General features: G+C 44.7%; 1 protein-coding gene across 3 annotated transcripts in view; it reads right to left on the bottom strand.

Moving 5' to 3' along the window:
- Window positions 1–25,538, bottom strand: part of magi2a (membrane associated guanylate kinase, WW and PDZ domain containing 2a) — a 172,843-nt gene that overhangs the window by 16,354 nt on the left and 130,951 nt on the right. For all 3 annotated transcript variants that reach the window (XM_030045815.1, XM_030045816.1, XM_030045817.1), the window contains exons 7-12: window positions 22,623–22,680; window positions 21,275–21,396; window positions 19,362–19,544; window positions 13,666–14,346; window positions 3,981–4,012; window positions 910–1,117 (exon numbers count right to left, since the gene is read on the bottom strand). In XM_030045815.1, the coding sequence (XP_029901675.1) occupies window positions 910–1,117; window positions 3,981–4,012; window positions 13,666–14,346; window positions 19,362–19,544; window positions 21,275–21,396; window positions 22,623–22,680 (1,284 nt within the window). The remainder of the gene's footprint in view (window positions 1–909; window positions 1,118–3,980; window positions 4,013–13,665; window positions 14,347–19,361; window positions 19,545–21,274; window positions 21,397–22,622; window positions 22,681–25,538) is intronic.

The following is a 25,538-nucleotide window of genomic DNA, read 5'->3' as shown; positions in this document are numbered from 1 at the left end:
CATCCCCGTCTTCCTCTGTGGAAACCTTTTCAGACATTACTATCACATGTCAGTCACCACCGGCACAAAGAACAGCACAAACAGACCTGATGTGACCTAGCAGAAATGGACACTTGTCCTAATACAGCACACATGAGAGAGCAGACTACATTTATATCTTAAGCATGTTGATATAGGGGCATGCTATACATACACAGGCATAGAATAAACCAAGTTTTAGTCTAAAACTTACACAAGGGAAATATGTGATGACACATCCTTATGAAATCATAACAAGGAATAAAACGGACAAAACAAAAGTGGACTTTCTGACTTTTTGGTCCATGATATTGCTGGCAAGCGTTGTGCCAACAGTAAAAAGACTGGCTGCTGTGGGAAGCGTTTACTCATAAATGCATGTCGTCTTTTGATGTGAGCTGGCAGAATGTCAACGTCTAGATGTAAAGATCCTTCCAGCCACTCAGGGTACTTTGAGCTGAGGGTGGATGTTGAGGGGGGCTGGTGCAGCCAAGAACAGATGTACTGACTTGGATTCACGTGTGGGCGCTTAAGGAGGGGACCTTTGTCAGATGAGATCATATGAGGATAATAAGTAGCTGCAGACGCTAATACAATAACTCACTCCGCACGAGGACGTCTGTCCACTTCTGGTGACTATTTAATGCTCATGTCCAAATTCTGCTTATATTCAGCAATGGATCTTTCAGTTTGATAGAACGAGGTCAGCTCATCTCAGCAAGTTTTATGTAAAACAGTAGAGGATGAACTGTGTGTGAATGTGTGCGTGAGTGTGAGAGAAAAGAGTGTGATACAAATCTCCACCTGTGATGGATGAGCCCATCCCCGCTCATGTGTTCCCCCTCCACATCAGTTCTAGACATGAGTGTTTGCACAGTGCTGTTTACTTACGCCTACTCTCATAGATAGCCCTGGACTTCTCATAAAGGTCATAGGGGTCGGGTTTGGCCAGGGCCAGGGCCTCGGTGGCTGAGTCTGGGACCGAGGCCCTGTGAAGGTGGTGGTTTGGGAAGGGGGTGCTGTGGGGGACAACAGGGGCCGAGAGGCTGGTCTGAGCGGGGCTGCCCTGGCCCTGCTGGGACTCCCACTGCTCCAGCACCTGTAAAGCACAGTGGCACGGGGTCAGTGTTGCCCTCCCGACTAGCCCACTCCTCATGTGTAAACCCGAGCCCACAAACTGTTACGGTAACCCTCCAAAGTGAAGCCAGGAGTTTGCTTCATTGTGTTGTGGTGGGGCCTTGTATGATCTCAAGCCAGGCAGCCAGGCGGTTAGTGGTGATGTTAGTAGTAAACAGAAGGGAACATTTTCTCTGTCTTTCAGTATTAAGATCAAACTAACAGAGCAACTAAATGAGTGCTGGGGATATTCAAAGCATAGAGGAGGATGACAACTGGATTCAAAGGCTTAAGGTCTGGCTAATGACGTTAATTATTAAAAACTCACAGTGGTAATAACTATACCATGGCTGGTGGACGAAGGAAAGAGGAGGAAGCAGGCTAAGAGTCACGGTGTGTCAGTCTGACTCCAACAGTACAGGCAAACTTCATATTCTCCGGGGAATGGTCTGCAGTCTTGCACTGAACGATGAAGGCAACAAACAAGTGCACTGTTTGGAAGGATAAGTCGCAATCTCTATTTTTACTATTTTTTTGGTGTGCGTTTTGCTTTTTTTTTTCTTGCTTTTAATACTTAATGTAAGTTTTATGGGTGTGAGACATAAAGAAAAGTATGAGCAAGATTGTGACTAACTTTATCTTCTGACTTGTGTTTGATGTTTTTAACATAAACCAGATAGTAAGTTTATCCTTTTTTAAACACCTGCAACAGGCCAATGCATGCCAATGCGTTTCCAAGGTACATCTTAGTACACTGATATTGTTGTGATGCTCCATTTGCATATGTTGCATCCAAAACACATGCTGAGCTGTAAGCGTGCTGTCAAGTGTTTGAGGTGACACAGGCAGTTTTGACAACACCAGGCAGTTTGAGTGTCAACCTTGATGTGTCAGATAGCTGGGCTGCTTGAATCACGGCATGACACTAAGCAGATAGCCAAGATGACATGTTGACATGTCAGAAAGTGTGAGAGACGGATCCAAGGGGACTGACGAGCTTTTGAAATTGAGATGGTGCGACTGGCTGCATACGGCATGCTTTAATATTGAGAATTACGGGGCGCCTGGTTCAAGATGTACCGAGAATAAATTGCAGCTCCATAAAAGCACCGGGCCAGAATCAAAGTGTTTCCTGTCTTTGTGGTTTCAGTCATGTCTGCTATTGATCTGAAGCACGTCTGCGCAGTCCGGGCTGCTGAGACAGGGGACCTTATTAAGGCTGGGACTAGACTGCTGCACCATGATCTCTCTTTCCCCCTCTCTCTCTCTTTCTCTTTCTCCCTGTCTATGATTATGACTGCTCAAAGCAAGCACGCTACAGCAATGAGCTAGTTGACCAGATGAATGGCAAATACTGCAGGCATCTTGGCTTTTTAAGGCACCACATATGCACTGCCACCTAGCATATGAAGCTATTTATACACTAAACGCACCTGCACATGGTCCATTATGTAGCTGCTACCTACAGAAGGTGACAGGCAGATTTCGATAAGCTCATTTACAAACAAAGCGCTTGGGAGCTGCAGGCTCAGCCATCATTAGACTTCAGGTCGATATGACAATTAGAGTATTCCCTATTCTTCCCTTATTAGTCAAATTTATCCATATTTCATTCACTGGGCTCCAGAAATCTTCCTATAACAAATGATATCCAATTAACCGAACTCTGGTGTACAGGGGGTTTAGCAGCTGTTGGCAGAGAAGTGGGGGGAGTGGGGGGTGGGGGGCAAATGGGCACTAGGGGGTAAAATGAGAGATTTGGTGAAAAAATTAGTGCTAGAGGAGGAGCGAGAGAGAGAGAGAGAAACTCTGCATGCTTTCTGCTACTCTGTGATGATTGAGGCTTTTCCCTCACAGCTCGGAATTACAATTAATCTGGGGGACACTGAACAGATTGATTGAACAGAAAGGGGAACAGAAATGATGAACAATGAGGGGATTCCAGGGGACAGAGTGTCTTGGAAGCTGCTGTTATGTTAACCAAGTACAATGGAGGTTTCCTCTGTTGAGTGTATTGTCAGCTTGATCTGGCATGGAGGCAGCTACTGTACCAAAGAGCTGGGGTTAGGGGCTGGTCAGAGCAGCGCTGGGACCGCGTCCTGGCATTGAATGGGATGTGCATTAAGGCTGTGCAGGGACAGAAGACACAGAAGCTGTGCGCAAGCTCAGAGTGCAAAGACAGCACATATGATACCTCTTGTGCACCCAGCAAAAGTTGTACACATTTGAAACCTGTAAACCAAACTTAACTTGATATATGTTAGTATGAAACTGCAAAAAGCTTAGAGGGAAAAAAGAAATTATGAATGATAGGAGATTGTACCAATTAATATCAATATCAATTCCCATCAGTGATTTAAGAAAATGGGTGAAAATGCATTTAGACCATGCCGACCCGGTTAAATCACAGACATAGCATCTCTAAAGCAGCAGGATAATTCAGACGCCATGAATGTAGACAACCCTGATGATAATGAGTCAGGCTGTGAGTCAGGTCTGACTCGCAGAGTGAAGAGTCTTGTGACGCTATATTCATGAGTGCACTACTTATACTTGACCTTTTTGCCATCATATAACAATGAAGAAGGGTCAAATATCAAGGACCGGTTATTGTAAAAATGACCGAGGTGCACATACACTAAATCATCAGTAGAGTTAGTACAGGGAGGGGCAATAAAATAGTCATTCATAAATTCTACACCAGCAGCCATGGTTTAAAGGCTAAGGTTATAGTCATTCCGATAAGCACATGTGCACACTGCAGCCATTGGTAAACAAAAATCTATATTAACGATTAAAAAGCAGAAATGGGGACAGTCCGGGTTTGGGGAGCCAATGCATGTTACCTGCTTAGGGGTCTTCCAAGGTGAATAGTGACCTGCAATGTTGAGAGAACAAAAAATGGTTTAGCCTAAAAATATAGTGCAGTTAGAGCATGAAATTGGAGTTGTCTTTTTTCTTTCTTTCTTTCTTTTTTTTTTTTTTTTTTTGCAGTGAAAGCCAATTTTAAAGGATGCTTAAATGAGGGGGGAAAGTCTGCCAACAAAATGTATCTAATCATTTAAAGAAAAACAAATTAAAATATGTCACACAAAAAAGTTTATAAACAGTAGCAAGGATAAATAAAGATACAATTAGCACAAAGGGGATCAAAGAAAAAGCTAACAGCAGAGCGAGGCAAATCGATATCTATGAGAGCAATGAACTCAGCAGAATGCAGAGAGAGAGTGAGCGAGAGAGAGAGAGAGAGAGAGAGAGAGAGAGAGAGACATTAACATGGGATCTCAGAAAAAGAGTTCTTTTTGAAAGCGTTACGTGGGATGACTTCATATTTAATTACTGGACTTATTGGATAAAACATGATGGTAATCAACAGGCTGAAAAAACATTCTCACACAGTGTACATAGTAATGGCTTTAAAAGCTGTAATGAATTAATTTATTCCATTAGCTACATTAGCAACACAAATCAACTGCGGCATTAGCCTTAGTGTCAGCCCTTACTTTTAAAAACTAATTTACCAGTGCCCTGCATCGCAAAAAAGCAAACTTTTCAGGAAGAATAAAAAAATCAATGATATCTATGCTTTTTGCTGTCAATTAAGGAAACACTGCAAAACTGAACACCAAACATTTTTGTGGGACAGCTTCGATTCATGATTTCAGTTCATTTCGGTGTGTGTGATGTGACAGCACCTCAAAAAGTTATGAGGCCTGAGCACACACCAACTCCAAGTTTCTTCCAATAAATATTTCATGTGTTTAATTTATTTGTTTTCAAATACAAACACCAATTAAGGCTGGTTTTAAATAGCCAGTGTTACCAGAGGCCATTTCTGAATCTGTCATAGGGCTGTGTTGATTTAGCAGCAGTGATAATGAACAGGCAGCACTCTGAGAGAATGATGTGATTTTCTCTGCAGTGGAAAACTGAGAATAGATGACTGTGCCTCACAATAAAGTGTTTTTGGTTTGCAATATGGAGTGGCAAGGTATAGTGCGGATATTTCTCTTCCACTTCCCCATTCATCTCAACTTGACCTTTAAAATTGTCGGCCACCAGTTTTTTCCCCTCTATTTACAACAATGCTTTTCATGTACAACATATGGAAATCTGCAATCTCAGTTGATGGAAGGCAGCATTCTCTCTGTAGGGATATGAAAGAGCAGTTGCAGCTAAAATGAGTGCATGCATATGCGCGCACACACACACACACACACACACACACACACACACACACACACACAGTGTAATGTAACATATGCTCCATATGTGTTTCCATACTCAAATTCAGGAGACGATGTAAAAAAAAAAAAAAAATGCATGCTCCATCTTACTGATTCAATTTCCCTCCTTCCTGTCTTTCAAGTTCTGCCACAGATTCCCCTCCGGGAAGCTACAAGCATATGCAAATGGGAAGGATCGAATTAAGGGGTGACTGCTCGAATTATGTGCCAGCCATCCCAGCCTTGGCCTGGCGAAACTCCAGCTGCACTGTAAAAACATTCCTTTCACTGCGCCGCCAGTGGAGTGGTGACAACAGCGAAAATAACAAAAAACATACAATGAAATCCAACAATGATTTTTGTTTTCAAACCATTATTTCCCCTGAGTCATAATAGGCTAAATCGATCAAGATTGAGATTTTTTTTTTTTTTTTTTGGAGACAAAGCGATTACAATAGCTTATCTAGAATTCAATACCAATTTCAATTTCTCTTAATATGGCGCTGTTCCATCAGCACCAACAAGACAATATATATTGAAAAGAGTACCCGTGGCTAGGGTATATCTATAAAGAACCTTTTACTATGAAAGCTCTCCTCTCTCCCCAAAGAAGGTCAATCAATATTAGAGTTTCTCTCCAGCATACTTACAACTGAGCCACTGTGAAGGACACAGCGACCAGCAGAGGCAAGAACAGAGCAGTCCTTGGAGTGGGTGAGAGAACCTGAGTTAGAGAGACATGAGGGTGGGGGGGCACTACTAGGCATCACTGACCAAGGTAATCCTCGGGGTAGAGAGTCACTGTTAAGTCATGCGTACCAGACATTTAGTTGGACGTGGGTGTCAGTGTGCCCCATGGCTAAAGAGAGAGAGAGAAGGAGAAAGAGAGAGGTAGAGAGAGAGAGAGAGAGAGAGAGATTGGGCGAATGGAGCTGTCCTTGGTGCTGAAAGTCCCAAGTTGAATGCTAATCGGACTTGTCAGCTCTGCACTGAGCTACATGCACACTGCTGTGTCCAACTTGCACTTAGGCTCTTGCTGAGGTTCTGACCTCACTAGTATCCCATTATATGTGCCGCCCCTGGCCTGATACTGTGCTTGTGTGTTATGATACACATAAAAGCAGCGTAACACCATAAATGAGGCCAGAACATCACACCTCTCCGCACACACACTCCAATAAGAAAGCAACTGTTTCTACAAATCCACGCTATGGGACTGTGTATGTGTATGATGATGTGTATGTGTAAGTACATGTTTATGTTACTGAAGCTCTAGGACAGCTCTAGGTTATGACAGATGAGATTTCTTGCTTTCAGTGATGCCATAACTCCAATTAGAGAGTTCTGAACCGGCAAGTGTCTTCAGAGAAACTTTCTGCTCCAAGGGTGCTGAGTTGACTGGTCCCCCTGGCAATACCGCTGCTGCTGCGACTCAGCACCAAAAACTGACAAAACCTTTACAAGGTGACAACCAAGATATGTGGTTCACAGACGATGGTTCTGAGTCACTCAAAAAGAGCAAAAACTTTTCAGTGTGAGGTCAACCGTGGGGTAATATCTGTATTTAGGTAACAGCGTGGGTGACAGGAAGCTACCCAGGTCTCAACCTCATTATTACACAAGAGAACATGCGCCTTGTGAAGGAAGACAGAATGAATACAAGCACGTGTCAAAAAGGGTCCTACCTTCATTACACTCTAGTGCATAAAGAGCTCCACATTTAAAGCATGAAAAGATGTTCAGACGGTTTAAAGACTCACTGAAACAGCCAGGTGAGATCACGTTTATATCCACTGTGCAAAGATCTATCATTAGTTGGATGTTCCATTCACAAGATCGCTAAAAATTAATTTGCATTGATTTTGCAGATTTAGGTGAATCTTGGATAGATGCAAGGATAGATGACACTTAGGCGACCATAAATATAGACAACAGACACACGAGCATGCACACAAAAAGTTCTCTGAGAGGCTAGCCCCACATGTCCTTTAAATTATTTAAATGAGCCTCAGATAACAGTAGAACTGATGGCAGCATGCGTAAATCTTTCAGTGCTTAATGAATATGCATTTCGCTCCTACGAGGCAACTCTACATAATATGCACAGTAGAAAATTGATTCTATTGATTCTATTCAAATTTCTGTCACCTGTTCCCCCCCAGTAGCAACCTGAAAATACAGTAGCTGTGTGCAACAAATTAAATGATGTGCAGGGATCACAAATTGGGTATGAATGACATTAAAGCTCAAAACAACACAATTTATTCACCTGCACTCATGCAATCACTGTGTAATCACTCCATCCAAATATAACCCAAACAGAAAGAGAGTGAATTGTTTAAGGGGCAACTGAGGTTAGCTATTTTAGTCCTCCCACTCACTGAAATGATGCAGCGCCGACCCTTTAGCTCTGTGATCTAATTCTGATGGCAGCCAGTCCAAACGTCAGTGGTCTCATTTAACCCCTTCCATTTCGGCTAAAATCTAACCGAGCTCTTTATGCACAAAGACCTTGGCTGTCTTCCCAGGCCCAATCAAATTGTCTATTGATCCCTGGCAGGCAGCTTCTCTGAGTTTGGAGAGGTGCATGGTGGGAACAGAGCTGTGAGTGTGAACATGGCTGACACTCAGTGGTCTAATGGCAGAATGCCGAACTCATCTCTCTGTCACTTTTCTTCCCTCTTGTCCTCCCTCTGTGTCTCTTTGTTTCCAGCAATTCTCTTTTGCGTGCTCACATGCGCACAAGCACACACACATAGAGAGAGAGAGAGAGAGAGGGAGGGAGAGAGAGAGACAATGAATCACTGTCTAGTTGTGTGCTGATTCCCCAGGTTGCAGAGGGAGGCTTACTGAATTAAACCCTCCTTCTTTTCTTTCACTATCAAGGAGATCCTCACCTGAGGTTTGCTTGCTGGTAGAAGTGGCCTCTGGTGAGCTTTGTGTATAGGACCAAGGGTGGGTGAAAGGTCCAGCACATTCATTACAGCACACTGAGCAGAAAAGAGTGCTTGGAAGCTTGTGTGCATAAGGCTACCTCGGGATGCCCATGGGCGAGAAAGAAAAGGGGAAAGTACATGCAGTCTGGCCTGCTTGCCTGTCATGTGCACGTGTTTGTGTACAACCTGTAGAAATCAAAGCATGTGGCTCAGCATGTGTGTGGGTGTGCAGCAGTGTGGGAGAATGCAGCGTGTTAAGAAATGCTAAATGGGCGTGTGTTTAGGTGAGCGAGCTGAAAGTCTCCACAACTAATTACAGCCCCGCGTCTCTGCTGGTGTGGCAATGAGGACGCAGCCGGTTAATGATCTAGATAGCCGCTAATGAGGCTGTCCGCCACGCACGCGCAAACACACACACACACACACACACACAGACACACACACACACACACACAATAATTACTGTTGATGAGAGACAGAGTGCCCATTTGTTAGGCAAAATGGCTCGGGAGTCAAACTCAAATTTAAGGGATGGCTAAATATCATAACTTTATTATGAGTGTGGGCTGTTTCAAGGTGATGAAACTTAATTGACCGGATGGTTTGATCATAAGTGGCTTCATTTGTGGATGTGAAGAGGCAGTCAACTTGGCTCTCATTGCTGTTGATGGTGAACACTGCGGGAGAGGTGACACCCTTCATGGAGCAACATGCAGACACGCGTGGAGGAAAGCAAGCTTTTCCACACTTATACTTACAGAGATACAACGTATAGTTCACTTAAAAATACAGACACACATGAAAATCAACATAACTAAAGAACATCCCCTCGAAGAAGAAAAATACTACTTGGCTAATACAGCCATAACGTGGAATAATGATAAAACAAATAAACAATAACACCACGGCAAGTATTTCATTGACTGGTAGCCTTTATCTCATACCACTGAGACAGAGGCTAGAGAATCCACACCCCACTGCCTCCTGTCACAAAAAGAGTCCTTGGTTCTTTTGCCTGAGGTTTTCTCATTTACTTTACTCAAGGGGATAAACAGGGTGCAAGTGATTTTTTTTATCATCAGCCTCTCATCTGCCATTACAACAAACTCTGACTCTTCGTCCTTCGTTGCTGTAAAGCCATTCCCAGGTGTGCTGCAAACCATTACAGCAGATTTCCAGATTCCTGAGCCAGTGGCACACCACACAAAATTCAGGTTAGAGACTGGAAGAGGCCACCATTTACCTTGCTGTTGCTCTTTTCTTTTCAACAATTACACTCACTTTATCTCTCAGGCTGAATGTGGCAATGACTTACTGATGTTACTGATGTTACACTACACACGGCACCTTTAAACCCTGGGTGGTACAGTCTACTCTACAACAGCAGCTCGCCGCAACACACTCCGGCTCAGTCCTGTGTCCATGACAACACCAAGCTGAAGAAGACAAACCTTGCTGTGTGTGTGTGTGTGTGTGTTTCTGTGTGTTTATCACTGTGGGCTAGAATCCAGAGACACGCCAGCTCTGTCCCTTATTAATTCTCACTCTCTATCAGTTTTACTCTCCTCTCTTTCTTTCTCCGCTCACATGCCTTCTTTTTGAATTACACTTTTTCTCCCTTCACCTCTTCCCTCCTTCCTTTCTTTGTGTATCTGTGCAGCAGACACAAAAATACAAGGTGTGTGTTTGAGACAGATGTACTTGTGCCTGTGGTTGCGGGTGAAGTCTGGTCTGTGGACCCTCTCCGCCTTGCTGATCATTGATGATTTCTGATGCTGCCTATCAGAAATGTGTTGTCATAGCAACACTTCCATAAAATAAGCATGACAGCGCCACTGAGTTCTGGTTGTGGGTGTGTGTGTGTGTGTGTGTGTGTGTGTGTGTGTGCAAGTGTCGTGGGAGTATGTGAAATGTGTGGGAGCTAAGAAGGTTTAGAAGTGCTGTCAAACTCTTGATTTGACTGTTTCTGCGTGTGTGTGTGTGTGTGTGTGTGTGTGTGTGTGTGTGTCCTGCACAGCCAGCAGAGGGCTCTATCTTTAAGAACAGATGCCAAGAGCTGGTAGCCTCGTCTGGAGCACTCGGACGGCCATTCAATTATGCAGTCATGCAGGCACACACACACACACACACACACACACACACACACACACCACTCTCTACACATAGCCCACTGTGCTCAATCAACCCTCCACTTCAGGTTATGTTTTCAAAGAAAGTGATGAGCTGTGTGTTTAGTCCCTGACCAGGCAAATATTTGGAGAGTGTTTTCAGCGAGACAAGTGTAACAGTTGTTTGGTGACGGATATCAGCAGCCGCCTCTGTTTCCATTACTAAGGCTAGTGGTGCAAAGCCCTAGAAAGAAAAAACAGCCAGTTCAATTAGATTGTGTGGCCGGCGTCCAGTGGTCCAAAAGTGGCGGAGCGAATTGTGCAGCGCTGAGAGGTGGAACATCATTTCAGCAGAAGGGTGACAGTTTTATTAGGACGGGTAATAGCTTGGCTAAACGCTGGGAGCTGGCCCGTCTGACGAGGTTGGACGGGAGGAGAGAATCAGCTGCACCTCAGATTTGACAGGGGGTCAGGAGCTGGGTGCTAAGGATGTGAGCTACTCAGGTCTGACACTGGGATCCCACTTAATGCCTCATGCATTTTGTGCTGCTGAAGAAGATGAGCGGCAACACCGGCGCTCAAAGCAAGGGCGCTGTGGCTGAAATGTACTGGGATCAAACCAATTACATGTGGGTATCAGCTGTAGTACTGCAACATGAATTTTCATTGCATCTCCTCTGACTCACTGACAAAATGTTTTCATGAGGAAAAAAACTGCACAGAGAGCTAACCGCCCGAACACAGGGCAACACAACATTGGCTTTAGCTTTAGTGTGCATCATGAATGCATGAGTAGAATAAATCTAAAACATGTCAGCCTTGTTTGAAATACATCAACGTCACGCAGGCCATCTAGGTACAAGTAACAATATAGCCACTGCTGTATTTTTATGATTTTTATGATTTTGACATTGTAATGTTATTAATTGTTATAAGTTTGGATGACTGAAATAGACAGAGATGTCAACATCAGCATGGCTAACACCTCTGCTCTGCTTCACTAATAATATGAATAGACATGGTTTTCTCTGGAAATGTGTAGGGAACAAGTATGAACCCTGCTAAAATGTTCCTGTTGTCTCACCTCTCTTTGTTTATGTCTATCATGAAAGTGAGGGTTTAAAGGTAAAAACAACATGGACTTGACCATCTTCTCCTATCGTGGACAGAAAGCTTGTAATGTGAATTACCCTGAGGGCTGACAAATTTCCTTTTCAAATATTAAAAAAAAAAAAAAAAAAAAAAAAAAGCCTCAAGATAATTGATTTTGTCTCTAGCGGCATCATTTGAGTGCCGTATCCACTCAAAACACCACGTTACTATAAGAACAGACTGGGCGGTACTAAGTGTTTTCACCTCTAGCTCCACAGCTTGTCATGTCACCGGATATCAACACAAACAGATGTGACACTCCACCCTGGCGTATTGTTGCGTAGTGGAGCTAAGCAACATCCAGATTTATAATAATGAGATGAAATATAGCATGTAAATAAGTTTGCCTTTTTTTTTTCTATGGGCCAACAGGCAGCTTTTAGATGGGAGCGCTTGTTTCGACCTTCTAACGCTCCGCTGCAAGTGAAGAACCCGGACAGATGGCGGGAGTGCTTCACAGTTAGCTTCCAGCACAGATGGGAGATGTGTGTGTGTGTGTGTGTGAGAGAGAGAGAGAGAGAGAGGGAGATTGTGCATTTGTGTGTGTGTTGACAGACTGGAGATTTTTGAGATGTTGACCCAAAACTTTTGACCCCTCCTTTGTGCGTATATGTTGTGTGTGTGTAATTTTGGAGGTACTGGTTCAAAACTCTTGACCTCTGCCTTTTTTTTTTTAGACTAAAAGGAAATTGTCCTTTTCCTTTTTGATTCTTCTCCTCCTGTTTGTTGACTCCTGCTCACTGACAGAGACATGGGCAGCCTAATAAAGAAATAAATGGCAATAAATCAATTCAGAGAACGCCGCTGACCTTTGTGTGTGAGTCTCCATGGTGTCTGTGGCACCAGGCAGTTGGCATTATGATTGGTATGTGACATTACACAACACCAAGAGGCAGAACTATAAATTGGTTCCACACACGGGCAACGACAGTATTGGCTTTCCGCTCTGGTTGGCTTAGCTTCCAGCCAGCATTATGAACGACTGTAAGTGCTGAAGCCCATGTGCTCTCACCGCATGCCAAGATGAATCAGGGACACTTAAACGAAAAGAGAAACATAATTTAACAACCTGGTCTGCGAGGCTCCAATCACAAATCGTAGCCCCTCGCTTGATGAAGAACTTCTGTCTGTGTTTCTAGATTTAATTAAAATCCAGCATTTTAATCTTCAACACCGGTCTCTTTGCTGAGTCATCTCTGACAAAGATGTACTAGTTCCTCAGTTCAATGAGAAGGCAAGCTTAGATCCAAGACTACAGATCACAGCCGGCCTAAGACACTACTTATGTTGTGCTCTTAGCGCCTTATACACACTCAGAAGACACAGCAGTCAATCTTCCCTCTCTCCACTGCAATGTCAGGGACTTCAACATTTTAAAAATACAAGTCAGGTGTTCTGGGTTTCCTGTCTATTTGAAATGCACACCAGAAAAGAACCTGCTACCTGTTGATTCTGCAAATAACAACCCTGTGTCTGGCTTCCGACAGAGTGTAATTAGAAATGTCACACGTCACGAGGCCACACATTTAGGAAAAACACAGGGTAAGATCCACTTCAGAACAATTTACAGCCTACTCGTTTTTTTTGTGAAAAACAGTGCACAAAGTGAGCTATTTTAAAAATGCTTTTAATTTTGTGCTTTTTACGTATATCTGAATAAAAAGAAAAGATATCTTGCATAAGAAACTGAAAACAAAACTTGAGTCACCGCTGAACAGAGCATGAATTCCGATCAATGCATATTTGTATGCCAAGAAGTACGTGTGCTCAAGAGTGGCATCTATTCTTACAAGTGAACTGAAAGTAAGCAGTTTCCTGCCTGGGTAAAGAAAAGAGGACTAAGAAGATCATGTGAGAGGAGCTGTGAGTCAGTCTGCCATTTGTTGAGCAATGCAGGGCTGTATAATCGGTTTCTGTGGTCTTTGCACTGGAAACATACACACATATACACACACACACACGCACACACACCTATCTACGATGACAAACGACGATATAGATGAACTGGCAGGTAAGAAGTTAAACAGATATCGAGAAGTTGAGGAGGGATGTAAACTCATCTACTGAGCCACCAATCTTCCACATCTTCCCCGCCGCCACTCCCCTTACCTGTCCCACCTCTCTGAACCACTAGGCTGGTCTCCACTCCCACGGCACACTCCTTGAGCAGCTCCACCACCTGTGTGTGTGTGAAGCCCTGCACCGGTTGCTGGTTGATCTCTATGATCAGGTCCCCCTCGCACAGGCCCGGGCAGCCCTGAGGCTCCAGCACCTGCTTAACACGCTGGCCAGTGGCGCTGTCGGCGATGGTGAAGCCGAAGCCGTCTATGCCCTTCACCATGGTCAGGGTCAGCAGCTCCCCCTGGGTTGCCCCTGATGACGCCATGGAGACACTGTCAGGGGGTGTGGTGCCAGTGGTGGGTGGCAGAGAGCCGTCCAAGTGGGTGTCACCCGGGTGTGGAGTGAGCAGCTGCTGCTGGGCGTTGACCTGGTCCTGGCCGGGATCGGTAACAAAGCGCGCCGTGCGGGAGATATAATCCAGGTAATTGTCGTAGCCCGTCCTGCCGTTGACCATAATTGGCCGCTGCTCCATGATGCTAAGCGGAGAGATGATGGTGGCGGTGGTGTTGTTGGTGTTAGCAGGGTCCTCCGGATCATAGGGCAAAGGGTAGCCGCGACACAACACGAGGGTCACGCTCTGACCGATGGGAACCGACTGGAAGAGTTTGACCACGTCAGCATGGGTGGTGCCCAGGACACACACGTCATTGATGTAGACGATGACATCACCTGCAAGGTTAACGATAGACACGTAGGAACATCATGGTGAGGTGCGATGGCTGGACACTGACAACACTGGACTATTTCAACATACAGACAGCTTTACAGTGTGTCAGCCCTGGTTTCTCCCTGGACTCATATAATGTCACCTCAGATAATGCCATTAGGTACTTCTCAAGTGTAAAATACTATAGCTGACAACTGGCTAAAATGTTCACCACTTACAGGGGAACTACTGATATTTGCTCGCAGCAATATACTGAAGATAAAACCAAGCTCACAATTAAATGTCCCTGCACAAAAGCACTCCACGCCCAGCCCTGTGGCTTATCTTTGTTTCAGCCAGATTACTGAATACTGCGCTTTGTGCTCCACCAAGCAGGCACCATGCTCTGATTTTTAAAATACGCTGTGAGAGGGAAAACAGGGTGATCCATATTAAAGCCTGACAAACTACGCTACCTCCGTTGATAATAAAAACAAATATTTTTGAATTAAAAGCATACATGCTAATTAGAAAGAGAAGGGTGAGCGAGCATGCATGTGATGAGGAGGGAGAGTGAGAAAGATAAAGATCCATCATGATTACAAAGTAAGGCGAGGGTTAAGCGATTGCCCATCACCTTGCTAACTCCGAGCTCAATCCTGTCCAGTTCTCTTAAAGCAATTGCAAACGTGAGCAGGAGACAATATGAGGCCACTTTTTTTTTTTTTTTAAATCAACTTGGCAATTCCCATTGATCTCCTGGATTGACTGTTGAAGTGGAATCGAGCCTGTTGTCCAGTGGCTGACCACACGACTAACCCCTCAGAAAGACAGAACCTGAGTTAAATGGAAGTATAAGTCTGAGTTAAGATATCACATTTTCTCTCTGTCTCATTGTAAACGATGTCCCATTTCCTTAGAGAAATGCTCTCAGAGTTTTAATGCTCCGCTGGTATTGACAGAGCAAGCTCACACCTCGAGGCAGCGTGACGTGAGGGACTTTTTAATTAATCCGGGTAAACGCAGCCGACATTTGCCTTGAGCCCCGGTGTCAGAATCAATAGTTTTGCACACTGGCAGAAAACAAATGATGGTGCCATGACCTCGTAGCGCCCTCGCCATGCCCAGAGATCTCATTGCTTATGACCAGCAGGAAATGCAGGAAATGCAGGAAGACAGAGAGTATTACTGTAGGTCACTCTGACAGACACACAAAGCAGCAAACATGCAGACACATGAGAACATGCACACTTAGTGAGCGTAGGGAAAAGTAGGCACACATAACCATAGGAAATCAAGTCATGGACACACATTCATGCACTCTCCTGAATGCCCCCCCCCCCTTCATCAGTGAGGACAGCCACAGCATTTGACCCTCGTGTGTATGAACAGCCCTCTCTGCATCCATCATAAATACACACTTACACAATTCCCTTGTATATTCTAAATCACGCTGACCTTAACGATAAACCCTGGGCTCTGTGGCACCAAGACCCATGCCTCCAGCTCCTTCATTTTTCATTGTCCACGCCGCACATTTTCCTTATGACATATTCATCTCAGGCTAATGGTGTGTTCAAGAGTCTGTCGATGTAACAAAAGGTCTCTCTGGCCCTGCCAAGACGAGGCCATCATAACAGTGCGGTTTACAGTCTCAGCGGGGTGTGTGTGTGTGTGTGTGTGTTAGAGACTATGGGCTTTGCATGCATGTGCGTGTGTAGTCTATTCTAAATGGGGTGGGCTGCAGGTCAAAACCACCGTTTGGTGTCTCACCTGCAGGTGTGAATGAAATAACGGCGTGTGAATGTGTACATGTGCAGACATAAACATTTGAGACTTTTTAAGACTTTTTCTTTAATGCTAGTTGCAGTGGCAGTTAGGATGCTTTTGCCCTTGATACGGACACGAAAATAGGGATGCACAATACTGGATTTCTTGCCAATATCCAATATGCCAATGTTTTTCAGCTCTTTTGGCCGACTGCCGATGCTGATACCGAGATATACACAGATTTTTTTTTTTTTTTTTTCCATCAGGTCTCTCTGGTAGTGGAAATAACAAATTATTATGCCTACTCCTATTGTAATGGCCCACAGGCAGATGCAGACATAAAATACAATAATTTTTCCAAAAATGAACACATTCACTGGGCAAAATCAGAAAACTGCTTCAACCTGGGTTATGTAAAACATGCCATATTTATTTTTTACATAACATTTCCTTTCAAACAAAACTGTAAGATTCATCCTACTTAAAGAGGCTTGGATGATACTCTCCCTGAGTCAATCCTGATAATAGCCACAACCTGGGCAAATTTCACCTATTTCACCTATCGGCATGTCATACCGACAGAAGTTTTCATTTTAGGCCAATACAGATATTTAATTTTTAAGCTTATATTGGCACATAATTTAATGGTTGAGTCCACATGGTTCCCATTGTCAGATCAACTCTCCAAATAGGTTACATGTTAATTCCATGTTTTAGTCAGCTGAACTGTCCTCACTTTAATCAATCCTCTACAATTTTGCAAAGTGCACCTTTAAAATGCTTTAATTACGTGTTCACCAAACCTTGAGTGCAGCTAACAGAATTTAAGACATTTTAAGGAACTGCAGTGAACCCCTCTGAGGCAAAATTTTCGACACAGCTTTAACGCTCAAGTGTCTCACATGCTTTAAGTTGAAAAAGTTGAGCTCTTTGTTCTTTGAATTGCGTGTTTGTGTGGGTGAATATGACACACTGTGTATAATGCATTAGGACTTCGATTATGTTGAATCAGCTAAAACACTAAATGTCGCTGCTATTCTCCATTTCTTTGTATATCAGCTTATGCAAATAGACCACATATAGTATATGGATACGGTTCTAAGTCCCTCTGGTGCTGAATGTGTGATGCAGCAATTAGGCTCCCTGGTGCGAAACGCACCAATAACCCCACCAGATTTTGCATTAAACACTGCTTCTACCATCCAAACCAGGCCTCTGATATTCAAACTGTCTCACTGAATGGCTGTGTGTCTCCCAAAATCACAAAATATTATTACTATGACAGCTAAAAATTCTCACATGAACAAAAATAAATTCAAAGGCAATAACTTGCGTCCTTTAAAAACGCACATCAAAATCTCTTTCCAGGACATAACTGTGCATGGTGTAGCAGTTGTCCATCAGATGAAAAAAGACGTGTATTATATGTTTGTGCTTGAACATGTCTCTTGGCTGTGGAATCATGTATTGGAGACATGGCAAGGAGGGGTCATGAGGAGAAAGTGGTGCAAATCATCCATCTGGAATTGGAAATTTCACACTTCTGCAGGCCTGGGTCTCCTCTGTGTGGGCTCTGACTTCTGAGTGCTGTGACAGAGCTAGCTCTGCTGTGGAAGAAGTAGGACACAGAGTGTGGGGGGTGGGGGGAGGGGGATGCTGGTGTGGATGGCAAGAGAGAACTGGTGGGGTGTTGAGGGGACAGGAGGTGGGAAAGCAGGAGAGTGGGTGGAATTTGTTAATTATTTCTGGGGAGAGAATAGGGGAAAGACAGAGGGAAATTAAAAAAGAAGAAAGAGGGAGGGGAGGATGAGAAGACAGAGAAGAGACCCAAAATGCTCCATATGTAGTATTGTCAAGATAAGCTTTATTAGTTGCCAAAGGGAACTTTATCTTGGACATACTGTACAAGCGCTGCTGCGCCCACACATTGAAAAAAAAAGAAAAAAAAAAAGGATATTTATGACCCAACGTTCTGAAAGAAGTCTGTTAACACAACTAGAATTTAATACAACAGCCCAAAGCATATTTTATGTAGTGGAGAAGAGCACTGATGTAAATAGAGAGGAAACTCTGACCAGTGTGTGATAAATGAGCAGTGGAAGCTCCGAATCTGCTGCAGCCTACAGAAGCAGATAGACACATCAGTGCATGCTGAGAGCATTGACAAACCTGCTAGTTCTATTCCCCTGACCTTTAGCACAGCTGCTGCTGTGTGTGCTTGTGTGTGTGTGTGCGTGTGCATGAGATTCTGCATGTGTGCACTTGTGATGTGCCGCAGTTCCACCCCCATGTGGCCACAGCCAGGAGTTATGGTGCTCATAAAGTCCCCATCATGATTAATGAAAGAACAAAGCTCTGCAGATGGCGCGTGCAAACACACACACACACACACACACACACACACGCGCGCGCGCGCGCACACACACACACACACACACACACACAGGCGCAATGCCACCTTAGCTAGTTGCACCTGTACACATACACACACACACACACGCACACACACACACACATGCAAGTTATACATGCATCAAGCGTACATTTTTAAGTGTGTTTAGAAGTGTTGAAACCGTACATGTAGCCTTTTATAGCCCAGAGGGAGCTACATCTCTGTGTACTACATATATGTGAACATGTGTGTATCCGTGTGGGTGTGTAAGAGCCATACCTGAGGATGGCTGTGTCTGTGTGAAGAAAGAGGTTTTGTGGTGGTTAGTGTTGTAACCCTAACTCAAATTTTAATACGACTTCAATACCAACATAGATAATAGAATTCAACCTTTAATCTCACGAGCATTCAGTTCTTTGACCACATTCTGCAAGAAGAAATGTAATTTTGTGTGGATGGGAACAGTTCAAAGAAAGAGGAGAGGAAGAAGGGCCAGAAAAGACAGTGGAATGTAGCAGTTGGAATAAAACAGCTGAAAACATTCAACATGGTCAAACAGACGACCAAGTTTTGAACTCAATCCAAATCGAGCTACAATTATTGACAAAGCTGCTGGCAGGAGCAAAATATAGAGCTTTTTCACTTAGGGAGCCGGCATAGGCAGACACCAACCAAAAACAAAAACCCTCTACGCAAAAGTTGCTGCAAACCTGCGGAGGTCAAGCTTCATAACACACTGCTTGATGTATTTTGTTTTTTGTTTTCTGTGGTATAGTTGTATCATGTTTAAATATAAAATGATTACAATTCAATGGTTACAGTCACAATTCTGGCATTGTGACAGCATTGGTGTTGGGGTGTGTGTCTGAGGTTTACCTGTAGCCATCTTGCCATCGGCGGCAGCGGGCCCATCGGGGATAACGCTCTTCACCTGGAGGAATTCGTCAGGCTCGTCCCCTCCGATAATAGTAAAGCCAAAGCCCATGTTGCTCTTTTGCAGAGCCGTGGACAGGAAGCTACCCTTCAGCTGGGTGGGGTCCCGTGTAAACAAGGGCTTCTCTGTAAGGACATACAAACACTGATGAACCAAATACAACCATGATACTGTACTGTATACTTCACGAGAGATAAACAGGACCGTGACATTGGTGCAGGAGAGTGTTACATATCATAGGAAAGGAATATGGGTAAGGCTTCTCCAGTGAGATGGGGTTATAAATCCATAGGGAAACTGGCAGGGTATGTTTATTGTAAAACAGAGGGCTCGGTGGGGCTGCGATGCTGAAAGATGCAGGTATGGCACAAAATCTTTTGCCCCCGTGCAGGGTACAAATGCAAAATCCTTCCCTGACATGTTAAACTCTCATCCATTCCTTTCATCCCATGCTGGGTGTTTTGGTAGCTGGAAACAAAACATGTAGTGGGCAGAAAAAGGGGCAATGGGCATCCACGGTGCAGTGCTTCTGTCCCGTCCCAAGGTTACCAAGGCAGCAGCACTTGCAAAATTCTGCAAACGACATGCCGTCAGGAATCAGTCAGGGATCAGTTCCGAGAGAAGATGCTTGAGGGGGTCGAACCAAAGAAAGAGGGGGAACTGGGAGATTTCTGGAGGAGGGCTTCTGCTGGAGGGATGAGGGGATCTTAGCCAACAAGCTTAGTCACACTCAACCAAGTCTCCCATCCTTTCACCTTGGAAGGAGACACGGCTAGTGCGCTAGTTTACATCCTTTGTTTGCCGTCACTGGTCCACACATAGACCGAGTGATTACATTCTCTGTCTGCTTATGCCAGGAGATAAGGGATGCACTGAGACAGGTCACGCTGCACGCTCGCAACACAATTCTTTCATTTGCCTCAAGGGGAGAGCTCGCATGTTAGCTAGCATGCTTACAGTGAGTCAAAGGAGCGCAGGCAGCGATGAGAACGGCAGCGAGCCTTCTTCCCTTCTCTCCTGGTCTACTTACTGACAAAGTGCCACAGGGAGAAAGGGCTACAGACTGGCTGCTCTAGCACCACAGTGCAGGCGGATGTGTTAAGTGGCTGCTGCTGCTGCTGCTGCCGCCTCTGTTGCTGATGCGGTTGTTGTTGTTGCTGCTGCTGCTGGTGATGCGGGCACGTATTCATACGCCTAGTCAGAACACGCCGGAGCGGGGAGACGTCGGCGGAGGAGGATGAACCATATGCAGCCGCCCTACGACCTGGACTTGGCGAGCGGGAGAGGTCGCCCAGACTGTGGCAGCGCTCTGGCGCCGCACCCATGTGGGCGAGGGGGGATCTACGGAGGGTGGGGCTGTGGCCGGCATCCTCCACTGGCATCGAGGTTGAGAGGGGAAGGAGGAAGGAAGAGGTGGAGAAGGGATGGAGAGAGAGCCTCATTGGACTATACACAGAGTGTAACCACGGAGACAGGCTCTCAACTCAGAGTGGACTACTACGTTACTACGGAAACAAACCTCCACTCCGCCGGTCCAGACAGTTTTTGTAGAGGTACCGCCTACTGCTACTAACACAATGGTAGGCGGAGAGCGAGCATTGAAGTCAGTGAGCAGCAAAGCAGTGATTAGTGAGAGCTTGACTGGGAATCATATTCTGACACACACTTAGACACAGAACGGTTTAAAAAGTATTACAAATAAAATACTCCTCATCATTAACACAAAATATTTTCTTATTATCTTCACACATCCAGACAGATAAGCAGCATATGTATACGATACATAAATATGTGCCAAAAATCAACCTGTGGCTCTCGCATCTTCAAAGCCAGGCAGACTGAGAGCTGGTCTTACCTCTATAGATGGTGGGGAGGGGCAGTGAGGACAGACCCTGGTTTTGCATCTGCTGCTGCTGCTGGAGCCTCCTCTTCGCCTCCAGGACTGGATTCTCAAACTGAGTTCTTCGATTTATATGGCTATGTGATAAAAAAAAAAAAAAAAGAGAGGAGATTTTAGATTTCATATCAGCCTGCTATATGTAACTTGGTCCCCCTCTCGGCACAGATCTAAAATCCTCACGCTACAGTAGTTTTTGCTATGATGATTAATTAAATGTCCAATCCCCACATTATGTAAAAGAGCTGCAGCATGGCTTCGCCGAGTAAAATGAACAAGCGACCGATTAGGGGGCTTTTCTGTTGAATTTCAGCCCATCTTGTAACCAGCATTCTGTGAATCATTAACTGGGTGGTTTTCCTGAAAACCTGGATGCAAAGCAGCAATTTCCTTGAACATCCCCTGTCGTTTTTAATTTAGTTTGTATGGCAGAGAAAGTCAACGACTACAAATACTGTAATTTGCCAGTGTGAAATAATTAGTCATCATTAGATACTTCCCTCACTCTTTGAGAGTGCATTGAACACAATTACTCAACGCACGTAAACACACACAGTGTCTCTTTCTCCTTCCAGCTTAATGAACGGCGTAGCCACATGCAGCAAATCTCAACAAAGCTTCACTACGTTTTACACGGCTCCATAGTTTCAAGGTCTGCCATCTTCAGTCACGATATTGGCATGTGATGACTCAGGGTGAATATCTGGGCAGAAAGGTATCGGCATCCCAACAGGGGAGTGCGGAATAGAAGCTGGTGTGGAGCCAGCCAGGTGGCGAGCTGAAGGTTTCCTTAAGAGGAGGCGAGCCAAACAACTCCCCCTGCCTGTCTAAAAATAACCCCCATCCCTGCGCCCCGGAATGGAGAGCATCCAGCCAGAGAAATGACACCTCTGAACAGGGAAGGGACGTTTAGTTCAATAGCGAGGACAGGCTCCTGCACTGACAAGCTACTGCAGTGGCAGGGGATTGTCATGGGCGAGCGTGCGGACGCACATGCACACTGACACACGCACAACGCAGCAAAAGTGACACCGATTTCTGCTCGTGATGTGAAAGCCAGATATAGATAAACAGGCAGTGTTTGAGACAGACAGGTAAGACAGTCATGGATGCACACCCACACACATAAATAAACTTCACCTTGCTTACAAACAAACAGTCAGCCATTAGTGGCCAGACAAAGGGAGCAGCTGCATCCAAGCAACAGCGCCAGGATGCTCGTAATGAATATGATTAACACGGCACCACTGGGCTACACTGGAAATCAAAAGCAAGATATTACATATTAAAGACGTGCCCGACTTACTCAACGTAGTAGCTGCCGTAAATGGGGTCATCGATTTTCTCCCAGCCGTATGGAAGCTCTGTAAAACAACAACGAGATAACAATAATGAAGGGCTTGTTTATTCAATGAGCTTGCAAAACATATTGATCTTGGATGGAAAAAAAAACAACAACTTTGTGGCAGAGGTGGTTTACAACATCATCGTATTGCTGTTAATTAGCAGGGATTTGATGGAGCCATAACATGTTAATTGGATAGATCACTGTTCCTCCTGAGCAGGCGTAATGTTTGTGTTACAGCCTGGCTTGAGAACATTCTACATGTTTGGTCTGAAATCTCATCTTATATAAAAATTTGATAGAGACAAGGCACAAGATAAAACAGAACCCTGTATATTCTCAACATCTTGTCACGTTGATTGATTTAAAGAGGCTACTGTCTCTCTAACGCCGTGAATCAGATGTATCTCTCTCCGTGAAAGTTGCAAAATAACACTAAATATTGATAGATCCAGTGGCTGAATTTGAATTTGTAAAATATTTATGCCCCGCATCTTTTCCGTGTTGTAAATATTGTGTTTTGATGCAAGAACTTTGCATAGATTACCGGCTTCAACTAGAGCGAGCACAAACCCTGAGGGTGCTCGATTTCAACTGGAACACATTCCTACTGGTGTAATACAGTTTGGCTTGAAACGTTACACACTGAGGAGTGAATACAATTACTGACAAATGACACATTCTCATCTCATTTTAAAGCACATTAGTCAGGAAGTCACACACCGCATGTGTGTGATCAGAACACGAGTGACACATACCAGAGTGTGTGCATCAGTATTATAACTTATTCAAAAAAGCTAATTTATCGAGTGTAAGAATCCAAATGAATGAATGGATAACATGATATATTTAAATTAAAGATGTGCCGAGTGAGTTGAGTCATATATATTTAATAACACTTTGAGTCATCGCTGATCTCGGCCATCATGGGATTGGCATGCTTTGAGAGAAAGACACATCCTTGGTGGGAGGTCAGTGATTTTCACCGTCCTCAAACCAACAGCAACAGACGTACTTTGAAGTTCTCAAGCGGCTCCCCACCCTCAGACAATCAAACGCACATGTACGCACAAGCACACAATCATATCAATTTTTGCTCTCTCAACCTCTTTCCCTATGGGGAGCGTGCTGCTGAGTATGCTGCTTTTGTTCTCAAAGATCAAAGTGGGTCTTTCTTCAAAACCCCGACCCAGCCATCAGTCATTCTGGACAGGATTTTCATAGCCGCCCTTTCTCCCCCCCCCGCTCTGCTGCCAACACCTCACTGACCAAACAAAGTACACATCTGGGAGGAGCTTCCTACGTGCTCCGCTTTCCTGGATGCGAGCGATTAGTATTACAAGCTAATTCCCACACGGAGAATCCAGTAGATTAGCATATTAGCATCGTAGCATGATGATTCCAACCCATGACGACGACATACTGTGTCAGGCCTCTGCTTAATTAGCATCTCAGCTGAATCCGGCATAAAGCTCGGGGACAGTGTGTTCCGGTGCAGCTCAGCTTAGAATAAGACCAGCTTTGATTAGTGACTATGCTAAGCTAATCAGGATGAGAGCAGAGATAATAAGGGGAGATAATGCTTCCTAATCAGAAAGAGTAGCAGCCAGCGGGAGCGTTAAAGTACCCCGGGCTCCCGAGGACCCCGTGGCCGGTCCACAACTCAGCTGCCGCCTCTGAGAAACACACACACTGCAGGGGCACACACTGACACATATACTCAGCGTAATATTGTATGGTCATGGCATACAATATTAAAAATGTTATTGTTTGGCCCAGTTGAATAGACTCAAAAGATTGCTCGGCATATTCCCTTCCCCCTCTGTCATCCCACACAGAGAAGAAATATCCAAACAATGCTGGTGCAGTGCACGTGCCATATGCTTTGCCGAGCCCCTGCCCCCATCCCCTCAACACAAATTATTAAACTTTCAGTAGGACACTCTATTTTTTGCCTGCGCTCTTACAAAAATGCATATGCCTTCCACATACACACATGTATGCACACACACGTGATTGCCTGTGATGTAACGGAGCGCCGCATGCAGGTTGACAGCCCAGGGGAGTTTCTCCTGTGAGCACTCCAACATTCCTTCGCCCCATCTCCACTCATTAAATATGAAAGAGAGCGTTTCATGTTCTCACCTTCACCGAGTTCAACACACAAACACACACACACACACACACACAAATGCTTAATTTACACACATGCACACCCTCGTGCACTGTCTATTACTTACTTTACACACGCACGCGCGCGCACGAGAGATCAAAGTGCTGTCATGTATCTCAGCAGTGCACTTCGTCTAATGAAAAGCCTTTCTATTAAAACGTCCACAGGAGGAGCTGCAGGCAGGGAGAAATGTCTCAGCTTTCAGTCGCAGGTAGAGGGGAAGACACATTGCACATCCACACTGAACACACCAGCTGACACTTTACTCTATAGGCACATTCGGTATTCATATGGGGTAATGGCTGGAGAGAAACAGAGGAGCACCCACACACACTCACACTCACAGAAGTGCTGTTACTTTCATTGAGCAATGTGCTGATAAAAGCTGAACTTAGGAGGACTGTTCCTCTGCTCGCTCTCTTTTGTCTAGCTCCACTGAGTGCCGAGTATAACCACTCTGTCAGCAGCTGGCAATGGAGTGCTAACTCCCTGGGACAAGCAATGCGTGTGTGAGTATGTGTGTGTGAGAGCCCTATAAGGCCAACACTGCTTATCACTGTCATGCCGCGTGCATCCTGGGAAGGAACTGTCAAGCTGCTGTGAAATTTTCAGGTAGGAATCCTGATGAAGGAGCCCAAAAGCATGTGTAAAAATGTGTGTGACCTCTAGGCTCACAGCGCCATCCATCCTGCAGACACAGGTGG

This window comes from Myripristis murdjan, chromosome 23 (genome assembly GCF_902150065.1).
Source record: "Myripristis murdjan chromosome 23, fMyrMur1.1, whole genome shotgun sequence".
In the NCBI taxonomy this organism is placed as follows: Eukaryota; Metazoa; Chordata; class Actinopteri; order Holocentriformes; family Holocentridae; genus Myripristis; species Myripristis murdjan.
This window is presented reverse-complemented; position numbering and strand designations above follow the sequence as displayed.